Here is a 24428-nt window from a genome sequence, read left to right as displayed (position 1 = left end):
TTTGTTTAGAATCCAATCATTAATTTTTATTCTAACCAAATGTAGTTGTTATGGCAAAAATACATACTGGAGGATTCCCCCCAAAACGCACAGTGTGCATACAGAACCCAGGGTTGTTAGAAGACCTATGGAAGAGACTTTGGAAACTGGAAGAACACTTTCAATTCCATGTAGTTAGAGCCTCTATGGAGGCTAAATACAGGATTTCTTCACTGCAACTGGACTTTGAGTGAGAAAAGGAAGAAGCCAAGACTTGTGGTACCTGCCTACACTACCTGCCTGCCTGCCCTCTGCAGCCACTCTGCCTGTGGCCTGCCTTCCCCAGCTCTGGAGTCTGAGCAGTCTCGTACCAGTATAGATGAGAGTGGGAACAGACACAGAGAAGTTCTGAGTAAGTCGGGAGCCAGTAGCAGTGTGAATTGGGCTGTTGTGAGTCGAGCGGCATCCATGGCTTGGAGGATGAACCAGCGGAGACCTGGGGGAATTTGTGGTCAAAGTGGAAGAAAAGAAAACAATACATACAACAGATAGCAAAGTTTTGTTAAAATAATTTCAAAGGAGCTTTAGTTAGGGGAGAGGAATTATTTTTTTAATCCCTAGCATACAAAAAAACAAGTTGAAATTTTTAAAAAATAGCTAAATAGTCATTCATTCATTAGGATATAATTATAGTTTTAAAGGATCAGATTAATAAATTAGGACTGTGAATACGAAAGATAGCAGGTAGAATTGTCAGTGGAATTAAATTTCTTAGAAAGACTAAGATTTGGATTTAAGCTGCTCTAAAATGTTTGTTATTATTTTGATCACCACAGAATTTTAGGAAGAAAATACCCATAAAAGTGAAAAGTCTATAAATACAAAGTTCTTATATTATTTTTGAAACTGATATATAAATAATTGCTGGTATAATTAATTATATTTTCCATAAAGAAAGTTTAACTAGCAAACCTATTTCTGTCTAGAATCTTGAGATAGGGGTACTTAAGAATAAGAAAAATGACAGCATAAAGAGAAATGACTGAACTGAATGGATATAAGCCGATATAAACATTGCATATTTTAGCATATCAAGTATAACTCAAATGATACTGGGAACCAAACAAAACAAGGAAACAATTCTTTTAAAAACACATTAATAAAGCAATTTAAATGATTTTTGTCTAGCTCTCTCAAACACATTATTTAAACTTAAAATAGATTAAACTACATTCTGAATTGAAATATTTTAAGATATCAACTTATATCCTGCAACAGACCACATCATGAGCATGTATGAATATATTTAGATCAGATACACAGGTATATATTCATATACAACCTTTCAAAATAAAGTATATTACAGAACTAAAAATCCTAACTTCATATTAGCAATTATTTCACTATTCAATGCTTTTGCTTATATATAATAAGGTAAAAATAATCCTTATATATACTCTGAAAAACTATCATATCTCCATTTTTTTTATTTTAATTTTTTGTTGTTGTTACTCCTCACCCAAGGATATTTTTCCATTGATTTTTTTTAGAAAGAGTGGAAGGGAAGGGGAGAGACAGAGAAAAACACTGATGTGAGAGAGACACATCAATTGGTTGCCTCCTGCACACACCCTGACCAGGGCCAGGGATCAAGCCTACAACCAAAGTACGTGCCCTTGACCTGAATCAAACCTGGGACCCTTCAGTCTATAGGCCAGCGCTCTATCCACTGAGCCAAACTGGCTAAGGCAATCACATCACAATTTTTTTAGAATTCAAATTAAAAGCAGGGCAAGAGCCCAACTTTTCCTGGCGTCTCCTTTTCTTTTCCATTGCCCAACAATCACAATTTGTCAAGGTTCAAACATGAGCTATCATTAATTGACAATAATGATCTACAGACTACTTTCTGGAAATTTCACTGATTTTACAATGGGATAATTGTTTCTGTTTTTGTTGCTAGTTTAAATTTAAAATGTGTTTAATATAACTAATAAAAATCAAACATCTCATTGATGATTTATTTGTATACAAACTGAGTGAGGTTTTATTTTTGTTTTTTCTTTCTCTGTTGAAGTGACTAATGAAGTTAGAAAGTCTAAAAATCAGCCCTTGCTGGTGTGGCTCAGTGGTGACAGAATCAGCCCATGCACAGAAAGGTCTTGGGTTCGATTCCCAGTCAAAGGCATGTACCGAGGTTGTAGGCTGGATCCAGCCCCCGTCAGGTCCTGTGCGGGAGGGCAGCCAATTGGTTTGTCTCTCTCACATCAATGTTTCTCTCTCTCTCTCTCTCACTCTCTCTCTCTCTTTCTCTCTCTCTCTGCCCTTTCTCTTTCCCTCCCTTCCACTCTCAAAAAAAAAAAAAAAAAAAAAAAGGAAAAAAATATTCTCAGGTGATGATTAACAAAACAAAAAAAAAGTCTAAGAATCAGTGTCATACAGAGGAGGAATTATGACTAAAATCTCTTAGAAAGTCCTTTTTTCTTTGAAGTAGAGAAGTAATAAATCATATTTAAGTGCACTTTGTACCATCAAGATAATTCAGCTAGGAAACAAAAAAGATTTATATTGTACATTAAACATCTAAAAGGAAAAAAAAACTGATGGAGTAGAACACACATTAATAAAGGTAAAATAAAATAAAATGAGCATTGTAAAATGTTCAAATTATGATATCACATTAAAACTCAAATACACTGGAGCATCATCATAATGTATTCTTGGAGTTCTAATTCGTAACAATCTCTTTTCATGAAAGGCTGCCTTTCAATAACACCCAAGTGGCACTTCTAATATCAAATCCATTCAGGCAGGAACATAATCCAAACTACCTTTTATTAAATTCCCATCTAGAATCAACAATGTTATAATTAAATACCAGAATAATTATAATCAACTGAATCATAAAACAACTTTAAGCTAGCACTCAAATTGATTCATTATCAAAAATACAAAAGAAGCTAGTTGAAATAAAGCAGCCTGAGTATTGAGGGGTTTTTTTGTGTGTGTGGGTGGGGGTGTGGGGGTTAAAATAATATGACTTAGGTAGTAAGATGTCTTGCAGAAAAATCTTAATGAAGCAACTTAAATTCTTCACAGTAAATATTTGACAATTAAATCCAAATGGCTACAACAAATTTAGAAAAGGAGAAAACTTACATAATCCCAGAAGATTTACATTATTGAAACACTTCCTGAATGCAGATAAAATGTATTCCCCTATTGCCCATACATCATTTTAAGACACCAACAGGTACTATAGTTTTCTCTTTCCATTAAGTTAGTGAAAAGAGGAAAGCTTCAGAAATCACAGACCCCTTAAGGCAGTGTAGATAAAGAGGGAGGGTGGCAGGAGGAGGAGGGACCCCAGGTCCTTACTTAACTTTGCTATGGAAAGAGAAGAAAAAAAGAAAAAAGAAAGAGAAGAAAAAAAAATCTGAATTCCAAATTCCACCCAAAATCTACCCCTGAAATCTGACTTCCCCTGTAGCAACAGGCAGTTGATATATTTTTAAGACACATTAAGTAGAATATAAAGCAAATTCACTCTTCCATTTTATTTAAAAGTTATTTCATTTGCAACATATCTATATATATAAAAGCCTAAGCAACCGGCCAACTGGCTGATAGCTATGACACGCAATGACCACCAGGGGGCAGACACTCAACGCAGGAACTGCCAAGCTGCGGTGACTTGGCAGCTGTGGTTCTTGGGTGATGCACCCAGAACCAGAGAGGAGGGAGCCCGATTCCGGGGTGTGTCATCCAAGAACCGCCCTCTCGCAATCCGGGACCCCTCAGGGGATGTCGGGGAGCCGGTTTCAGCCTGATCCCTACAGGCCAGGCCGAGAGACCCCACCGGTGCATGAATCTATGCACCGGGCCTCTAGTTTCCAAATATTATAAATAAGGCAATATATGTGCTCCCTCTCTTGTGATAAAATTTAATTCAAATAACTAAAGTCCAACAGAAAGGAGATAAATAAAAAGAATAAACTTAAGATAAAGGGGAAAATCTTTTTTAAAAAGGTTGTGTTTTAGGCCCTGGCCGGTTTAGGTCAGTGGATAGAGCATTGGCCTGCGGACTGAAGGGTCCCAGGTTCAATTCCTGCTCAGGGCACCTGGGTTGCAGCTTGATCCCCAGTGTGGGGCATGCAGAAGGCAACCGATCAATGATTCTCTCTCATCATCGATGTGTCTAACTCTCTCTCCCTCTCCCTTCCTCTCTGAAATCAATAAAAAAATATTTTTAAAAATTCAAAAGAGAAAAAAAAGATTGTGTTTTAGCCAGGCACACGCCCGTGCATTGGAGGCTTGATCCCCAGTAGGGGGCATGCAGGAGGCAGCCAATCAATGATTCTCTCTAATCATTGATATTTCTCTCTCTCTCACTCTCCCTTCCTCTGAAATCAATAAAAAATTTAAAAAATTTTTTAAAAAGGATTGTTTTTAAAAAGCTTGCGATTGTTTTCTAGTCAACCTCTCTTGACTACTGCTTAACTAGAAAACATTTCAGGTTTCTGACTACAGAATTCTGACTCTGATGATACAGGAAAGGGGTCAGCAAACCCAACACAAGCCAAATCCATCCTTCCATCTGTTTTGTGAGGAAGTAAGTTTTATTGGAACACAACCATACTCATTAATTTTCATACTGTTGATGGCTGCTTTCACAGGACAGTAGCTGAGTTGAGAAGCTGCTGAGGGCAAAAATTAAATTATTTACCTGTACCTTCTGGTTATTTACAGAAAAAGTTTGTTGATCCTTGATCTAGAAGATTCTCTAGATCAAATTGTCATTGGAAGTATTATTGGCATTTAGGATGGAAAAGTTTTCATAATAAAGAGTTGTCCCTTGCTGTACAGAATAGTCAGCATTTCTAATCTCCAACAGAATTGTCTGTCTCACCCCAATCATTCTGACAGAAAGTCTATTTCAAACATTCCCTTTTCACAGCACCAGCACCACCATGCTGAACAATGACATAGGCTGAATCCAGCCAACAAAGTTATTTTCTTGGATCACACATAGTTTTTTTTAAATGTGTGAGCCTAAAAACGCCTTTAGACAGGATCAACAAACTCCTTTTTTTAGTAAATAAAGATGGAAACTATAGAGCTAGTGCCTGAAATACTCAGTACCTGGCCTTTTATTTATATAACTATACTAATAAAAGGGTAATATGCAAATTAGACTGGATAGACTGGACGTCTTCCGGACAAAGCTGCGGTGGCTGTGAGGGCTGAGGAGGGCCGGTGGCAGGCAGTGGCAGCAGCAGCAGGGTGATGGGGACGGCACCTTTGCTTGGTTGCCTCCCGCAGAGGGAGACCAGACTGCAGCTTAGGCCTGCTCCCCATGGGACATCCCCTGAGGGCTCCCAGGCTGTGAGAGGGGGCAGGCCAGGCTGAGGGACCCTCCACCTAGTGCATGAATTTTATATATTTAACACATTGTATGCGGGAAACATGTTTACACGTTTTACGTATTTATACGTTCTACCAGTGTAGTAGATCGCAGGACACGTATTAATACGTTTTTTATAGACTAGCGGTAGAATGCGGGTAACGTATAAATATGTAAACTAAAGTTATCGTAATTTTACTGAACGTTGCCATTTGCGCAAAAAATTAGCAAAAATGGCCCGCGCCACCTGTTAGCGCGCGATAAAAACTACCCGCAAACAAGGTGTTAAAAAACATATATTTGTTTAAATATATAAAAAATATATATTTTTTTTTATTGATTTCAGAGAGGAAAGGAGAGGGAGAGAGAGAAACAATGATGAGAGAGAATCATTGATTGGCTGCCTCTTGTATGCCCCACACTGAGGATCAGGACTGCGACCCAGGCATGTGTCCTGACAGGAATCGAACTGTGACCTCCTGGTTCATAGGTTGATGCTCAACCACTGAGCTTACCAGCCAGGCAGTAACTGGCCTTTTATAGAAAAAGTTTTCCAATGTCTGCTTTAAACAGTCCCCAGTATTACCTATTTAGTTATACCCAATTATTTATATAAACTGCTTGGCCTCTGTAGACATTCAAGTTTGAGACCCCTGCACAAGTCAATCTTTCCTGCTTTCTATAATATGTTGCTAATAATCAGCATAACTGAATTACCACGTATAGGGTTTTAAGCATTCCCCAGAAAATAAGTAAAATTCCACACAATTCATAAATATTCATTTTATGCTTTAGATATACAGTGCTTAAAGATCTGGATAAGTTTAATTGTATCTTACTTTATTCAAATTTCATATTAAGACTATATAAAAAATATTAGGAATATCTAAAGAGTTTTAAGCTTCAAATGTTGACAGTCATCATTAGGAAAAAATGTATATCGAACAACACTACTAAAATTTTCGAGTCAAATGAAAATGTATAGTAAAAGATAAAAAGTTCCTTAAGAATAATTCAGTGATTCATACTTACTCCTTCATGTCTTTGGATGGGGAATTACATGCAGGAAGGAATGCTGCTGGGCTACTTAATTTATCCAGTGTACACGCTGTCCCTATGGCTCGTACCACTAAACCAGATTCGCCTTCCAGATCAAAACACTGTAAGTACCCAACAACCGCATTTCCTCTCATTTCAAGTACTTTCAAGCCAATCTTCCTCTGCAATTCTCCTACAAAAAAGCAAGGAAACTCATTCTGCTTTATATCTCCACATTATATAAAATAAACTGGCAGGTAGCATTTATTTACCAAATAATTTTTAGTTGTTTGCTATGTGCCTGGCCTTCCTCCTTCTTCTAAGTGCTAGATATATAGAGATAACTAGAAAGGTAAAGACCCAAATCTAGTGGAGTTTACATAATGTGAAACAGACAAAAAACAACAAATATAAATGTTACATATAACATATAGAATACATAGCATATAATATAGTCTAATGTAATTATATATAATATAATTTAGCATTATATATTACATATCATATACTACAAATATGTAGAATATAATACGAAGTAACAATTAAATGTATTATTTAATATATTAAATCTAATGCATGTTAACTATGAATTAACATATTCATAAATATTTATAAATATTAGTTAAATGTAATTAATCTAATACTACTATAAGTACATATTTATAAGTATAATTTAAAAGTAACATAAATATAAATATACTTATAAATAAGTAATGTAAGTATAAATATAATTAATTAATAGTAATATAAGTGTAAATATCTACTTAAAATATATAAATTTATTAAATATAAACATTTATGCTTATTTATTATCTAGAATGTATATGTATGAATATGTGTGTATAAAGACACTCACACATATATACATATAAACATAAATTTTAGGTAATAAGTTCTCCAAAGAAAAATAAAAGTAAATTGGGTAAAAGTGGCAGGTAGGGGTAGAAAGAGCTATAAGTTGTCAGAGAAGAACCATAAAAAGGCAGCATTTAAACAGAAAGCATTAGAGAGATTACCTAAATCTGAGTACAAATAAATGCTAGAGGAAAAAAACTAGAACCCAGTTTCCTACCTCCTTGCCACTTTCTACTATACCACTTCATGAACACAATTTCTTTTTACTGCCTAATTAAGAAGGAATTATAAGCTTCTGATTAGATTTATCCTTGTTATACGATGGAAATTCATGTGTTCAGGGGGTAGAGAATCAGTCATTTATAATTCACAGTCTTCTTTATAAAATTTGGGGTAACATGTCAAAAGGAAGTGAAAAATTTTGGAGTATTAAGTCAATCAGTAATAAGGATGGATTTTTAAAATACCTGACATTAAAGAAATGAGTCTCTGTCGGGCCTCATTTGATGCCCTTGGTGTGCGAATTCGATCAATCCACTGATATTCTGGGTCTTCATTGACCACAAGTTCTTCTACAAATCCATGAATTATTACAGCTCTATAACACTTTGGAATAGATGTTGCTGTTAAAAGAAATGATCTATTATGCTTCTATTTATCACAAGGTTAAATCAATTTTTTAAAAATATACAACTAAGTTATTACCTTTTGGATAAATAGTACAAGAACACCTTCTACAGTGATAATCTAAATGTAATTATATAATACTTGCAATCAGTCTTCTAAGTTCCATTTTACTCTTACAAATAATCATTTTCTTTCATGAGACCTCTCATCTTTCCCATGTAAGCATAATGAATATACACTGTACTTGTATAACTGAGAAAACAGCTAAGGCTTCTTAAATAGCATTCAATACAAAGTGCAAAAAATCAAAATTAAAGTCGGCTACCTGATTATCTAAATAGGTGAAAACCAGATAAAGTACACAAAAAATTTTACTTACTCAAAGCTCTATGAAAAAGTTCTGTACACCAGACTCAAAAATCAAACCTTTCTGACATAATCTGAGGAAAAATAAAGCTCTGAAGTTTCTAATAATGCATGGCCATATGGCCAGTGGTTCAGTAGTCACTCTACTTAACATTCTCATTTAATATGTAAAACACCAAATGTCACTGGATTTAACTAAGATCTGGTCACATTTAAAAAGAGAAGAACCTGATATAATCTACACCAAACTAGTTTCTTAAAATAGACATTCGTACCTTAAAGCTAACTCAACTACTTAGGACTTTTCAAATCTATTAATCCAAATTGGTATAAATTGCCCAGATCTGCCCAATTCTGACACATACTGCATGGTATTCATGGGGCTCCATACCTGTGCACGCCTATGTAATTTTAGATAGCACCATAGCTTAGCAATACTGCTCTACTCCTGTCTTTCAGCGCTCTGTACTAAAGTAAAATCCCACTGGATTTTTTTTTCTTTTTGACAGCTATACAAAGTTTAATATAGTCATATCTTTTACACATTTGGCAAAAGTAACTTGTTCTAACTTATGAAAAAAATTTACTGAGCAATAAAATATTAACCTCTGTGCAAAGTAATAAAATAAATATGTAACAGTTATTTTTAAACCTTGTTTTTCATAAATGTTGACCTACTGGTACAAGAGTAAAACCTGCATTAGATGAGTGGCCACAAGCTTCTCCATAAGATGGTGTCTAATAATTACGGTTAAGGTCACTGGAGACTTTTGCAAGATACATACATGTATCTACCACGAAAGGTTCCACATCTGTACTGTTTCGTTTTAGACGGCCCATTTGAATGAAGTCTGAACGTGCCACATATGTAGCCTCATCAAATTTGTTCCCCCAAATGCAGATATTAGAGAATGTGGGCTTTGTTTTCATTGATTGAGAAAGTGCACCAAGTCCTTCTCCCTCTATGTTGTTGCTGACTAATGACAACCAGCAGACATCAAGGTAGCATAGGCTACTCTTCAGATACAGTGCATCATCTGTTTTATACTCCTTTTTTTTAATATTCTTACATATATGTAGTTCAATAGGCAGTGATTTTCTTTTAACATGGGCTTAGTTGAGCTGTAGAGTCTTCTTGTTCCATACAGGTCGGTTTAGTTTCATTCCCTTTGGTATTTGGTTTTGAGTTAGGGCTATAGCAAATATTATCACACTTTATCTTCTCAAATGAAAGGCACCACATCTAACTTCTCTACAGATAAATTAATTTGTAGCACTGCAGCAAAAACACATTCCACTTTTGTTTTCAATCTTATTTCCAGTCATTCTTAATTATCTCAGAATTTTATTCTTATACTAGAGGCCCGGTGCACGAATTTGTGCATGGGTGGGGTCTCTTGGCCTGGCCAGCAATCGGAGATGGCAGGGGTACAGGAGGTTGGCCAGCTGGGGGGAGGGGCGTTTGGTTGTTCGGTCGCTTAGGCTTTTATATATATAGATAGTGCTTTAACAATCACTTCTTCACCTTTGGTCCCAATACCAGGAAACATAAGGTTTAAAAGTAAATGAATCATATGACCCAACAATCCCTCTCCTGAATATATACCCCCAAAACTCGAAAACATATATTCACAAAGATATATGCACCCCTACATTCACTGCAGCATTATTCACAGTGGCCAAGGCATGGAAACAACCAAAGTGTCTTGCAATAGAGGACTGGATAAAGAAGATGTGGTACATGTGCACAATGGAATACTACTCAGTCATAAGAAAGGATTAAATACTGCCACGTGCAACAACATGGATGGACCTTGACAATATTATGCTCACTGAAATAAGTCAGTTAGAAAAAGCTATGAACCATCTGATTCCACTCATATATAAAATAGAAAACTGAAGCTTATGAACACAAACAGCAGTGTGGTAGTTGCCAGAGGGAAGGAGTTGGGGGAAGAAGGAGGTCATAATAGTGACGGGAGATTTGACTTTGGGTGGTGGGCACACAGTGCAATATACAGATCTTGTAACATAGAAACCCACACCTGAAACCTGTATGATCATGTTGACCAATGTTGTTGCAATAAATTTATTTTTTTTAAAGAAATATTAAAAAGTAAATGAAGTTGCCCTCTTAGCGCAGTAGGCAGCGCGTCAGTCTCATAAAAAGTAAATGAGGTTGCCCTGGCCGGTGTGGCTAGTTGCTTGGGCATCATCTTGTGCACAGAAAGGTTGACAGTTTGATTCCCATTCAGGGCATGCATATACCTGGATTGTGGGCCTGATCCCTGGTAGGGGCCTACAGGAGACGGCCAATCAATGTTTCACTCTTACACCAATGTTTCTCTCTCTCCCACTCCCTTCCTCTCTCTCTCCAAGTCAATAAAAAAAAAATTTTTTTTAAGTAAATGAGGTTAAATTGATTCATTAATATATGGATTCTTTAAAATTCTGGGAAAAATCCAAAACCTTCACCTGGTACTCTTTCTACTGACATGAGGTGGCTATTATCAGCACTGTTTAATGTTATTCCTGCTAATCATGTTCACAAGCTGGGGGTAGAGACTGGAGTAGGAGCTGGAGAAGGGAATAGAGGTGGGGCAGGCTGGGTACAGCCTCCCTGTGGGCCACAGGCATTGTCATGACAACCACGTGTACACATGTGCCCCACTGAATGTTTCTAATAAAAATTTTGATGAACTTGTAAAAAATTAGATATAATTTATTTTAAAATCAGAAAAGTAGTCTCCAGAGCTACAGCAGTTTCTGAAAAATTAACAACTTTCTCTTTGCTATGAAAACCAAAGTATAAAAGATTTTCCATTAGCCTTCTAAAATATTAATTTGATTTCTCATATTTGTGAATTATTAAATTTCCTGTTAAATGAATAATAAAATGTATTTACTTACTGCAAAAGAATTTGACTCCACATGATGACTGCCTAAATCGATTTAAATCATTGAAGAGGTCTACTTTGACAACTACATTGATTTCCCCACGAATACCTATAATTTCAAAAGAAAAATCAAGTTTCTACCTTAAATAATAAAGTATAATTAAATAATCAAGCAATGCCAATTAATGATTTTAAAATAATGTATCAATCATAATAGCAATGCTAACTTTGTTCCCCTAATTATTTTCATTCTAAGTAGTTTATTATATTTTCTGAAGAACATGTATACATTAAAGAATGAATAATATTTATTGTACCAGAAGTCTTCACTTATTTGAACCAATCTAACTGGAAAGGAGTACCATTTACTTTGATGATGATAATGCGCATTGATAATGTTCTAAATGCTTTACAAGTAGTATCTTACACATGCCAATCCAGTAAGGTAATTTCTTGAGTATTAGTATTCCCATTTTACAGAGGAAAAAAGCTACAGTTTAATAAAAGTTCAATAATTTTTAGAGTCAATAGTTAGTAAGTGATGAAGCAAGGATTAAAAGTCAGATCTTTATTATCCCAGAGTAAATGCTCTTAACAACTAATGCAATAATCTGATTTAGCACAAAAGAACTTTCATTCTTTTCAATGAATACACAGCAATAAGTTAAAATAAGCTAACTAAGAAATTCTAAGATAACAGGTTTTTATAAGATGCCCTAACAAATAAAAATGACACAGCCTCAATCCCTAAACATTTTTTGGGGGGGCTATCCTGACTTCCTGTCAAATTCATACTTATGGAGGAACCCTTCTAAGAAGAGTGACTTACTCATTTACCTACTGAAATAACAGATTATATTCCTAACAAAGGTCCCATGTAACCTATTAAACCAACTATAAGCAATTTTTAATATAATATGTTTAGAAAATTCATTCATTCCGATAGCTACTGCTTTTAATCCAAGTCCAGATTCATTCTCCGGTGGCTTTTTTATTGGTAATCTATACTAATAAAAGGGTAATATGCTAATTAGACCAGGTCAACTGGACATCTTCCAGATGTCCAACTTCCTTCCAGACAGTTAGAGGGCAACCAGGCCAGCAGCAGGGTAGTTAGGGGGGGACCAGGTTGGCAGGGGGGCAGTTAGGGAGCGACCAGGCCAGCAGAGGGATAGTTAGGGGGGGACTAGGCCAGCAGGGGAAGGAAGTTATGGGGTGGCCAGGCTGGCAGGGAAGCAGTTAGGGGGCAGCCAGGCCAGCAGGGGACCAGTTAGGGGGCAATCAGGCCGTCAGGCAGAGGTGATTAGGGGCAATCAGGCCAGCAGGGGAGGACAGTCAGGGGTGATCAGGCCAGCAGGGGAGGGCAGTTAGGGGCAATCAAGCAGTCAGGTAGAGTGGTTAGGGGCAATCAGACAGGCAGGCAGGCGAGCAGTTAGGAGCCAGCGGTCCCAGATTGTGAGAGGGATGTCCGACTGCCGGTTTAGGCCCAATCCCGCAGGGATCCCCGGGATCATGCCTAAACCGGCAGTCGGACATTCCTCGAGGGCTCCCAAATAGGAGAGGGTACAGGCCAGGCCAGCCGTGGGCAAACTACGGCCTGCGGGCCGGATCCGGCCCATTTGAAATGAATAAAACTAAAAAAAAAAGACCATACCCTTTTATATAATGATGTTTACTTTGAATTTATATTAGTTCACACAAACACTCCATCCATGCTTTTGTTCCGGCCCTCCGGTCCAGTTTAAGAACCCATTGTGGCCCTCGAGTCAAAAAGTTTGCCCACTCCTGGGCAAGGCTGAGGGACCTGCCCCCGCCCCCACCCATGAATTTCATGCACTGGGCCTCTAGTATAACATAAAATGGGATTTGATTTTATTATTACAAAGATAATACATACAGGGTGGGGAAAAAGTAGGTTTACAGTTGTAAATATGTGAAACACAGAGTTCATTCTTGTATATTATTTCTTAATTATTGTATTATTTGCCATAAAACAACTGTAAATCTACTTTTGCCCAACCCTGTGTACATTATAAAAACTATAGAAAAAAGCGAAACAGGACAAAGAGTAAAATAGGACTATAGTCCACAAATAAAATTATCCAAAAGTAAACATTTTATCACATATTCTGCCAATTTCATCAAGAGCATTACATATATACAATTCTCGTTTCTAAACTATCTTGAGATTATCCTATAATGTTTTATTATCTGGATTTTGCAATTCATAATACATCATGCACATTTCCCTCTGCCATTGTATTATGAAAACATGCTTCTAGTTCTGGCTGTGTCAACTTATGTTCTAAATTTTTTAAGTATATCCTATTTTCCAACTTATTTTTACCAATTTAAACATTAGTACATGATAATAGAATATAAGTAACATCACAATAAATATACATAAGTCTCAGCAAACATCTTGGTTTCTTACAATAAATGACTATTAATGGAATTGTCAGGTCAATAATGTAAACTATGCCGAGACCGGTTTGGCTCAGTGGATAGAGCGCTGGCCTGTGGACTGAGAGGTCCCGGGTTCGATTCTGGTCAAGGGCATGTACTTGGGTTGCGTGCACATCCCCAGTGGGAGACGTGCAGGAGGCAGCTGATTGATGTTTCTCTCTCATCGATGTTTCTAACTCTCTATCTCTCTCCCTTCTTCTCTGTGAAAAATCAATAAAATATATTTTTTTTAATAATGTAAACTAGTAAGAAAGTTGCAAGACGAGATAGAATCATCTGCCTATGCCTTTTGGGTCCATGTACCATTCTAAAAAGATGGCATCTTTTAGGCTAGCTGTTCTCAAACTTTTCAATCACAGGACCCGTTCAAACTTAAAAATTACTTTAGGTCCTCAAGGAGTTTTTATATATGTTACTTATATCTATCAATATTTACCATATTATAAGTTAAAACTGAGAATTTAAAAAAGTATTTGCTTATTACTCCATTGAAAGTAATAATGAATCTGTTAATATAAGCAATATTTTTTATAAAAATAACTATATTTGGAAAAAAAGTAATGAGTGGCACTGTGTTGCATTTTTGCAAATCTCTATAACATCTAGCTTAATGGAATACAGTTTGATAGTTTGTTTTAGGAACACAGAATACAAATATGAGATGATTTTTAAATAATGCATATACTTGCTGTACTGTACAAATTTAACTCAGAAAATTGTTTCAAATTATGTTCAGAAAATAAACAATTCTACCAATAATACATTACTACTAAGTCTAAAAAGGAGATATCTTTTAAAAATATAAATTTTAAAACCACAAAGTGTACATAATAGTCTTTAAGGATAAATTTAAAAGACTGTGATTTATTTTCTTAAAATATACTCCTTACCATGTATGGTATCATAAATTGGAAACCATCCTGAGATGACTGTTGCAGCTTCACTGTAGAGTAAAGGATCAATATCAATGTACACTTTACCAATGGCATCATTTGCACTATAAGTATCATGGTCAAGAACTGTGATCTGTAGAGGTTCATCTTGTAAATCTTCATCATCCACCTAAAAGCATACTTTAAATTAAATCTTAAAATTTAAAAATCTTCGTTATCATAAATGTAAATGTAAATTTGTATAGTGAATGTAAAAGATTACTTATTTCTGGGGAGGAAAATCCAATTAATATACAAACAAAAAATTGTAACTCAATTTTCTACACAAGATGCAGATGTAAAGTTTGCCTCAAGCACAGAGTTAGGATAATTAACCAAAAAAAAAAGTTTTAATTTCTTTTCTGCATATTATCCTGTGTTTCACTACTCTACCAATGGTTTCCAGCAAAAATGCTTTAGGAATATCCTAACAGAGTCCATATATTAACTACAGAGTAAGGATGCTAATGAGCACAATGACAGCATAATTTCCAAGGACAACTTCAGAGAATAAAACTATAAGCAAAACTAACATTATTTGTAAGAAAAAACAACTTAAGTTCTTGAATTAAGCTCATAAAATAAATGTCTACCCTCTCTCTCTCCTTCTGTTTACTCATTATCAAGTACTTATCATGTGCCAAGCACTGTGCCAAAGAGAGGAACTATAATTGTTCTTAAGCGATTTCTGATATATGCTAAAATTCAGAGAAATTACTATATACTATTATAATGCCTTTTTAATCTGGGTTCTCCTACATATATTTATATTTTCTTAACTGTAACATAATTTTTTAAGTGCAATATTCCTAAGAAACATTTTTATGTTACAGGAAAACTACTGTCCCTGAAATAAAAGGTGTTCTTATCATTCCTAGGGAAAGCGTCACCTCAAAAAACACACACCAAAAATGCTAACATTTAAAAACCTACCTCAAATTTAAACCATTCTGAGTTCCACTGAGGGTTGAGGGACTTGAGATACACATCTGTTTTAAAGGTGGTATTACCAAATTTTACCTAAAAACAAATAAAAAATAATCAAATACAGATACCAAATATGTGAATATAAATAAAATTTAATGTGAGCCAAGCAATGAGAGGGTTAACATTGGAGAGGAAAAAAGACAACTATCCCCTGAGCCAAAAAGAAGAAAGTGTGGATAGTTCCTGGTAAGCTTATAGACTACACCTGGTCCAAGGGATTACCCACTATTCTGCTTGACTAGCTTTGTAAGAAAATTAAAACACAGACCATTATGTCATATGGAAAAAGGAATCAGTATGCCCTTCACTAAACAAGAGGTCAGACAAAAGAGAGTTTTAAGGGTGGGGGATAAGCAAAAATAAAATCAGAAGGTGAAAGGATAGCTTTCTCTGGCATATCAGCAAGGGAATTTAGAACTACAGCTCATTATTACAAGAACTCAGTAATAGATCCCTGTTGTATCTTCTGACTTCCCCATACATATTTTTAAATATCTTATCTGTGCACACACAGGGATCAGCAATAAAGTATGGTCAGTAAGGGTTTTATATTCTCACTAGAGGCCCAGTGCATGATTCATACACGGGAAGGGTCCCTAGTGGCTGCTGGCTGTCGGCAGCCGGCTGCCAGCCGGGGCCTCCCTTCCACCGGCTGCCTGCCACCACTGCCGGCCAGCCCACCCCCTGGTCAAACTCCCAGTCGAGGGGACAATTTGCATATTAGGCTTTTATTATATGTTCTCATCTTTAAGGACAATGAAAGGGGTTGGTTGGATGGAAAGACTTGCAAACACTGAGTCACAAAGATATATATATATAAAAGCCTATATATTTATTTATTTGTTTGTTTGTTTATTTATTTATTTATAAAAGCCTAAGTGACCAAACGACCAAACAACTGGTTGACCGGTTGCTATGATACGCACTGACCACCAGGGGGCAGATGCTCAATGCGGGAGCTGCCCCCTGGTGGTCAGTGCACTCCCACAGCCAACCTCCCATGGCCCCTCCCCCCGCCTGCCAACCTCCCACGGCCCCAATGGCCCCGATGGCCAGCCAGGCTGAGGGACCCCACCTGTACACGAATTTGTGCACTGGGCCTCTAGTAAGTAAATAAAAAGAAACAAAGGTGGCGGGAAGCAAGCTAAATCTTTGGAACTTGTTTCCAGCAAAGAATGGAAACTGTGAAACCTCAAATGACTTATGAAGTGGTCAGGAAGCTTACGAGCAAAATAGCTAGGCAACTACTTCACCTTTCCTAAATTTAATCTCTTCAACCCTTCCCTAATTCCATCAGTTATCACCTTTCATAATCTCAGAATTCACTAAAGGTTATATCCTCTTTATCACAATACCCAGCACAGAGTTTTTTGCATACTACAAGTATGTAGGAAATGCTGGTTCAATCAGATAATCTATAAAATCTCCTTTCCTTTTTTACTACAATCCTACTTTTGGTATTATAATACTTATAGGTATTAATTTTAATCAATCCAGGAAATTTTCTAAAAGCAAAATATCCAAAACTATTTTTTTATCTTCTGTATATTTTTCTAGTTATTATATCACTCAATTGGAATGATTGGGAATGATAGCAACCATGTGGTACCTAGGCAGTTTAGTTAGAGGATAAAAAAGTTTTAAAAATGACATAAAAATAATACCTTCTTGCATGATAATTTGGCAAAATCAAAGATAAATAAGAAACGGAGAAAAAATATTTACCAAATACATCATAAAAAAATAATTTACTCAATTTTTAATGAGTTCCTATAAACCAATGAGAAAAATATCAATAAACCAACAGAAAAATGGACAAGGGACATGAATAAACAATTAAAAGAAATGAAAAAATAAATGTCTTAAATATGTCAAGAGATGATCAATGAGTGTAAATTAGAACCATCTCAATGGACTACAGTTTGACAATACATATCAAAACTTTAAATGGCTATATCCTTTACATTCAGATGTACAAAGGATGTATAATGCATATACGCAGCATTATAATAGCAAAAGATTGGAAACAACATAGATATCCATCAGTTTGGAACTGGTTAAATTATATATGGTAAAGCCACACAAGGCAGTCCTAAACAGAAGAAATGAAGCAGTTTGCAAGCACTAGTACGGAACAATGTTCAAGATATATCTTACTATTGCAGAACAGTATGTATGGCATAATTTGCAGAGAAATATGACAAAATGTTATGGCAAATAACATATGCCTTCATATGTACAGATTATTTCTAAAGGGATATATAAGAAATGTTAATAGTGGCCACTACAAAGAACAGAACAGACTGCTTTGTTAAAGGAAAGGCAATGAGAGGCTGACTCACTTTGTTACCTTTTGGATTATGAACCATGAACATATATTACCTATTTTTTAAATGAATCATTTTAAATTTAAATTGATAAATTTAAAAAATTTAAAATGATACAAAAAACTACACAGTCATTCAACAGGGAAGTGACTGAATAAATAACTAAAGAATCCTAATGAAAAAGGGAGTTGATCATATGTATTGTCATGGAAAAATATCAATGACATAACTGAAAAAAACAAGTAGTAGAATATGTAACAGCAATTATCTCTGAAGAAGGGCCTGACAGGGTGTAGGCAATACAATACGATGTAATAAGAAAGTAGTAAGGAGCTTTCAAGTTTTATTTCTGAGTATTCAAGTTTTTTGTAATGGGAGCTGTTAGAGTATTTCTTGTGTAATTTTTTTTAATTTAAATTACAAATGTTAAAGAAATGAAACTTAATGGGGGAACAAACAACCCAATTAAGAAATAGGCAAAGGACCAGAATAGACACACTTCTCCGAAAAGGACATACAGATGACCAACAGACATATGAAAAAAATGCTCAACGTCACTAATCATCAGAGAGAGGCAAATTAAAACTACAAGGAGATAATCACCTCATGCTTGTCAGAATGGCTATCATCAATAAGTTAACAAACAAGCACTGGCAAGGATGTGGGGAAAAGGGAACCCTCAGGCACTTTGGGTAGGAATGCAGACTGATGCAGCCACTGGAAAACAGTATGGAGTTTCCTCAAAAAATTAAAAATGGAACTGCCTTTTGACCTAGCGATCCCACTTCTGGGAATATATCCAAAGACTCCCAAAACACCAATTTGAAAGAATATATGCACTTTATGTTCACAACAGCATTATTTACAATAGCCAAGATCTGGAAACAGCCCATCAATTGATAAGTGGATTAAAAAAAAGCTGTAATACATTTACACAATGGAATACTACTTGGCTGTAAAAAAGAAAGAAATCATACCTTTTGCAACAGCATGGATGGACCTGGAAAGCATTATGCTAAGTGAAATGAGCAAGTCAGAGAAAGACAAATACCATATGATCTCACTTATATGTGGAATCTAATGAACAAAATAAACTGAACAAAATAGAAACAGAGGCAGGGTTGGAGGGCTGGATGCAAGCAGGTGAAGGGATTAAGCAAAAAAACACATATATAAACACACAGACAACAATGTGGGGATAGACAGAAGGAAAGGGAGGGTGGGATAGGTAGGTGAAGGTAGGCAAAGGGGGATAAATGGGGACAGAAAGACTTTGCTTTGGGCAATGGTTGCACGATGCAGTGTACAGATGTTTTGTTGAGTTGTACACTTGAAACTTATATGGTTTTTGTGAACGAATGTTATCCCCAAAATTTCAATTTAAAAAAAAAAAGAAACTTAATGCAGGAAAAGGATAGAGGTTACTGCTCATTTATTAATTTAATTTTCAATACATTTCAATATTCAAAATATCTAAGAAATACTTAATATCTAATTTACCTAAAAACTGCTTTATTTGAAGTAAAATGTACTTAGGATTTTTAAAACCATTCAAAAGCCATATGTACTTAAGGGTTGTGGTTCCATTGCCAAAAATAGCATATTATTTTTTAGGTTCTAATTTAAAACCCCCTTCAGTTTTATCCCACTATACTGTAGTACTATATTGCACTTTTTTTGGCCAACTGTCCATTTTGGATATAGTAAAGATAAGACAGTCCCCACACTGCATTAAACAAACAAAAACCAAGATTTTAGAAGAAGAAAAAAGGCTAGAGTGTGTATTTTGCCAATATTGTGATGATTCCCCTTCTACTAAAGAATCACAGTCCATTTGGTCTTATTTAAGTCAAAGGAGATTTTATTACTCAGCAGTTAAGTGAATGCCTTACAACTTTGTTAAAGAACATCAGGGATTTTAATGAGATTACCTAGTAAAGTACAAGTGTTCTCTTTCCCCACTCATTAGCTAAATTACCTTGAGAAGGTTATTTAAGGCTGCTACCTCCTCTGAAAAAGGGGGTTGCTGTGAGCATTACATGAGGTAATGCATTGAGAGATCTAGCAAAATGTCTGATACAAAGAAAATACTCATTTAACAATAATTTCTTTTCCTCTCCCTATTCCCTAAAGGCTCCTGGATAAACACAAAATGATCGTGTAGTTCAGCAGAACAGTTTGTAACACTGAAATATTATTTCCATTAATACTTTCCTTACACAGAAAACCATTTGCCTCACACACAAGATTTAGCCTGCAACCAGTATTGAACCCGGGACCTTCCAGCCCGTGCGCCAATGCTCTCTCCACTGACCCAAACTGGCTAGGGCCATTCCTCTATCTTTTAGTGTAAAACTGACTAAGGGTCCATTCTTTAGAGTTGTACATCATCTTCTTCTGCACCCATAATGTATCATCTGTAACTGCCAGTTTGAATTTCTTGAAAATGTAGTGGTAGAACTTAAAAATTGCTTTTAAAAAACCATGAACATAGAATCCTAGAATTTTTACAATTTTCATCTAGTTCAGAGTAATTTTTAGTGACTGTATCCATAAGTCGTTATGTAGCATTTATCAGTTTATTTCACTAATGTATAGATTTAAGTAAATTACAATTATAGAATTTGCAGAAACAACTGCCTCTTGGTAAAGTACATCAGCCAACCGATGGGTGGCAGGTCCACAGGTACACTGGAGAATAATTTAACTGCGTAGAGTATTGAAGAATGTGCCTGTGGAAGGAATGCAGAGCACTGGGGACTGTAACGAGTCAGTTCATGGAAATTGGTTAAGAGAATTTCTACTGAAGACTATTCTTTCTAGCTTTCAGACCACTCGGTGGTCTGTATGCCCACCTACCTAGCCAAATTTTATTTCCCACTTCTATTTAACATAAACCCAGCCTTCAGTTATATATGCTCTATCTTGCCTTTGCTTTTACCAAATTTGTCCTATTCATCTAAAAATGCTCCCTTTTCCATTCTGCCTGTGGAAATTTTACCCTTCTTCAAATCCAGCTCAAAGATTTCTCATCACCAGCCCAGGCTTCATTATGTCCCTCTCCTATCTATAATCTATAATAATAAAAGTGTAATATGCTAATTATACCAGACGTCCTTCCGAATGTCCTTCTTTCCAGACAAAGCTATGGAGGGCAGGGCTGGAGGCAGAGGCACGCAGCCTCGCAGCAGCGGTGGGGGGGGGGGGGTTGGGGGGAGGGGACAAGCACCTTGCACAAATTTCGTGCATCAGACCTCTAGTGAGCTTATAAAGTACTTACAGTCTACATCATACAATTTATCCCTTTATTAAATTATAATCCTTCATTATCCTCTTTTTCCTGCATTAATCTTTCCCTTCCTGCTGGATTATTCCTATTAGCACACAATTATGTTCTATTATCTTCTAACTTACTTTTTTTAGTACCAAAAACTTTGTACTCCTCCCAGATACCACACTATTTTTCCTCTCCCCTTCATATTTCCTGAAACAGTTGCCTATTCATACCACTCCTACTTCTTCATCTTCCATATTCTTTAACCCTCTTTAACACACTAGACCAGTGATGGCGAACCTTTTGAGCTCCGCGTGTCAGCATTTTAAAAAACCCTAACTTAACTCTGGTGCCGTGTCACATATAGAAATTTTTTGATATTTGCAACCATAGTAAAACAAAGACTTATATTTTTGATATTTATTTTATATACTTAAATGCCATTTAACAAAAAAAAACAACCAAAAAGATGAGTTCGTGTGTCACCTCTGACACACGTGTCATAGGTTCGCCATCACTGCATAGACTATAAAGGCTTAAGTCCTTATCACTTCTCCTGCAATCTAGGTATGTGCCCTGACCAGGAATCAAACCTATAACCTTTTGGTGTACGGGACAACGGTCCAACCAATTGAGCCACTAGGCCAGGGCAGGACCATTTTGAAAGCTAATTTAAAAGTACTTAGCACAGATCTGTCAATAAAAAGACTCAATACCTGTTAGGTATTAAGCTAAACTATACGCCAGTCTCTGAGCTACCTGAAAGCAAAGGCTATGCCTTGGAAATCTGTGTATCCCCATTACCTAACATCTGGCCCAAGAACACACTCAGTAACTACTTCCCAAACGAAGTTGAGGTTGAGAATTACCACAGCAATGTTTGGGGGCAACATCGCAGTTATTAGGTTAGAGAACCTTTATGAAACATCAAGAATATTTTATAGCCTGACCTCCGTGGGTTTGATTGCGGTCAAGGCACATGCCCAGGTTTTGGGCTCAACCCCACTGGGGGAGTGTGCAGGAGGCAGCCAATCAATGAGTCTCTCTCATCATTTTTTAAAAATATTTTTATTGATTTCAGAGAGGCACGGAGAGGAGAAACAGAAACATCAATGATTAGAGAAAATCATTAATCGGCTGCCTCCTGTACGCCCCCTACTGGGGATGTGCCCTTGACCAGAATGAACCTGGGACCTTCCAGTCTGCATGCTGACGCTCTATCCACTGAGCCAAACTGGTTAGGACTCTCTCATCATTGATATTTCTATCTCCCTCTCCCTCTCCCTTCCTCTATGAAATCAATAAAAATATATATATATTTTTTTAAAAAAAGAATATTTTATATTGCCAGAACCGGTTTGGCTCAGTGGATAGAGCGTCGGCCTGTGGACTCAAGGGTCCCGGGTTCGATTCCGGTCAAGGGCATGTACCTTGGTTGCGGGCAAATGCCCAGTGGGGGGCGTGCAGGAGGCAGCTGATCGATATTTCTCTCTCATCGATGTTTCTGGCTCTCTATCCCTCTCCCTTCCTCTCTGTAAAAAATCAATAAAATATATTTTTTTTAAAAAAAGAATATTTTATAGAGATAAAAATCAAGCTATATATTATCATGTATCTATCAACTCCCTGCATTAATAGGGTCAAATGATTACGGTTCTAATCCTCTGGCTCATCATGTCAATTTTTATTACAATTTTTACTTGGCTTCTTTCATGCATTGGCTTATTACTTTCCGGGGCCCTAGGCCTGTGATAATTTGCATGAGTTATAAACCAATCATTAAATTTAAAGGGCAGTTTTGCAATTTAAATATCCATAGCACTTAATTGACTTCCTACCCCAAGGCACTATATTACCCTAAAACAGCTTTTTCAGACCTACCAGTCCAGACAAGAGCAGGAAGTGTTTTAGAATTTACAATGACAATTCAGACAAGGCTACGGTAAAGAGTGGATCTCCTAGCCTCGTAGGTCTCCAAAGTGCCTATTCGGACTGTTATCTACATTCTTGATCATCTCCAACTCCCCCCCACCCCACACCACCCCACCCCACCCCCAAAAGGGCGCGGGTGCGCGTGCGCGCGCGTCTGGATCTCGGTGGCCCCGCGGCCACGCCTGGCACCTCCTGCCTGGCAGGTGGCCTGTGATGAGCCCTGACATCGGCGTCACCCCAGCATGCGGAGCAGTAACAGCCACCCCGCGCGGCGCACGGTGCCGCGGACGCCTGCGAGCCGCACACCCTCCACCTGGGCTGCAGTCTCGGCAGACAGCCCTCCGGGAGGGCGGGACGAGCAGGGCACTCGCCACTGTCGGGAGGGGAATGGGTTGAGGGGCGGGGGCCGAGATGGGTAGGGTCCTTTCGAGGGCGTGGCGCGCCCTGAGTTTTGAGCAGCAGGACCTTGCACCAACCTCCACGAAGGCATCAGTCAGGTCACTAGCTCGGTCCATCACTGGCAAATGGCGCCCGGCCACGATTTTCACCTTCAGCTTCCCAGGCATGGTCTCGGCTCGGGCCTCTCCTGACGCTCCTGCAGAAACAAACCAGCGAGTCCGCGCTGGGCGCCGAGCCCCGCGGGGAGCGGCGGGAGCGCGCGGGGTAACTGACAGCTGGGCGCGCGGGGGCGGGACGCCGCCCGCTGTCACTCACTCTCGGCCGGGCGTGGCGGGCCCGCGCCGGAGGGGCCGCCGGAGGGGCGCCCGTGGCGGGTCCTGCTGTCCCGGCCCCACAGCGCTGGCAAGAGAAGCAGAAGCCTGTGAGCATCCCGCTGAACCCCGGCCGCCGCTCCTAGCGTTCCTCCGCCCCCCAAAATGGCGGCCTTCGGGGCGTGGAGGAAGCATCGATCGTTCGGCGCTCGGCCCACTTCGCCGGGGAGGGAGAGGGGCGGGGCGGACTCGGGGGAGGCCGGAGGGCAGGGGAAGGGCCGAGCCCGGCATCATCCACCGGGCCGTGCGCGGCCGCTCTCCCCGGAGGAACGCTCGCTCGGTCCCGGGGCGGAGCGCGGGGGAGCTCGGCGCCGGGCCTGGGGCCGCCGCCTTCCCGGCCGCGAGCGCCGCCTTTCCCAGCGGCTGCGACAGGCAGCGTACAGGAGCGACTTCCCGCAGTCTTAACCACCCGTTCGTGGTTCGCAGCATCCATTTAGTAACTGGCGTCTGCCTGGACGGGGAGACGTTTTTATGTGAATAGAGCACAAAATGTCGGGGGATGTCGGATAGCTGGTTTACAGTTTCTATTCACTGGGTTATGTACTGCGCACTGGGTTACGGGTGTTGCAGATCT

The 24428-nt window shown here is 38.0% G+C and overlaps 1 protein-coding gene across 17 annotated transcripts in view; it reads right to left on the bottom strand.

The window, feature by feature from the left end:
- C2CD5 (C2 calcium dependent domain containing 5) overlaps positions 1-23957 on the bottom strand; it is a 94408-nt gene extending 70451 nt beyond the window's left edge. For 4 of the 17 annotated variants that reach the window (XM_036298125.1, XM_036298123.1, XM_036298129.1 and 1 more), the window contains exons 1-6: positions 23561-23953; positions 15498-15584; positions 14523-14694; positions 11180-11275; positions 7744-7899; positions 6416-6614 (exon numbers count right to left, since the gene is read on the bottom strand). In XM_036298125.1, coding sequence (XP_036154018.1) covers positions 6416-6614; positions 7744-7899; positions 11180-11275; positions 14523-14694; positions 15498-15584; positions 23561-23650 — 800 coding nt within the window. In that variant the 5' untranslated portion in view covers positions 23651-23953. Of the gene's footprint in view, positions 1-350; positions 476-6415; positions 6615-7743; positions 7900-11179; positions 11276-14522; positions 14695-15497; positions 15585-23560 lie in introns of those variants that run through there. The other 13 variants (XM_036298122.1, XM_036298128.1, XM_036298134.1 and 10 more) reach the window with 9 other exon arrangements.
- Positions 23958-24428: the final 471 nt, after the last annotated feature.

Source organism: Myotis myotis, unplaced genomic scaffold (assembly GCF_014108235.1).
Source record: "Myotis myotis isolate mMyoMyo1 unplaced genomic scaffold, mMyoMyo1.p scaffold_m19_p_3, whole genome shotgun sequence".
NCBI lineage: Eukaryota > Metazoa > Chordata > Mammalia > Chiroptera > Vespertilionidae > Myotis > Myotis myotis.
This window is presented reverse-complemented; position numbering and strand designations above follow the sequence as displayed.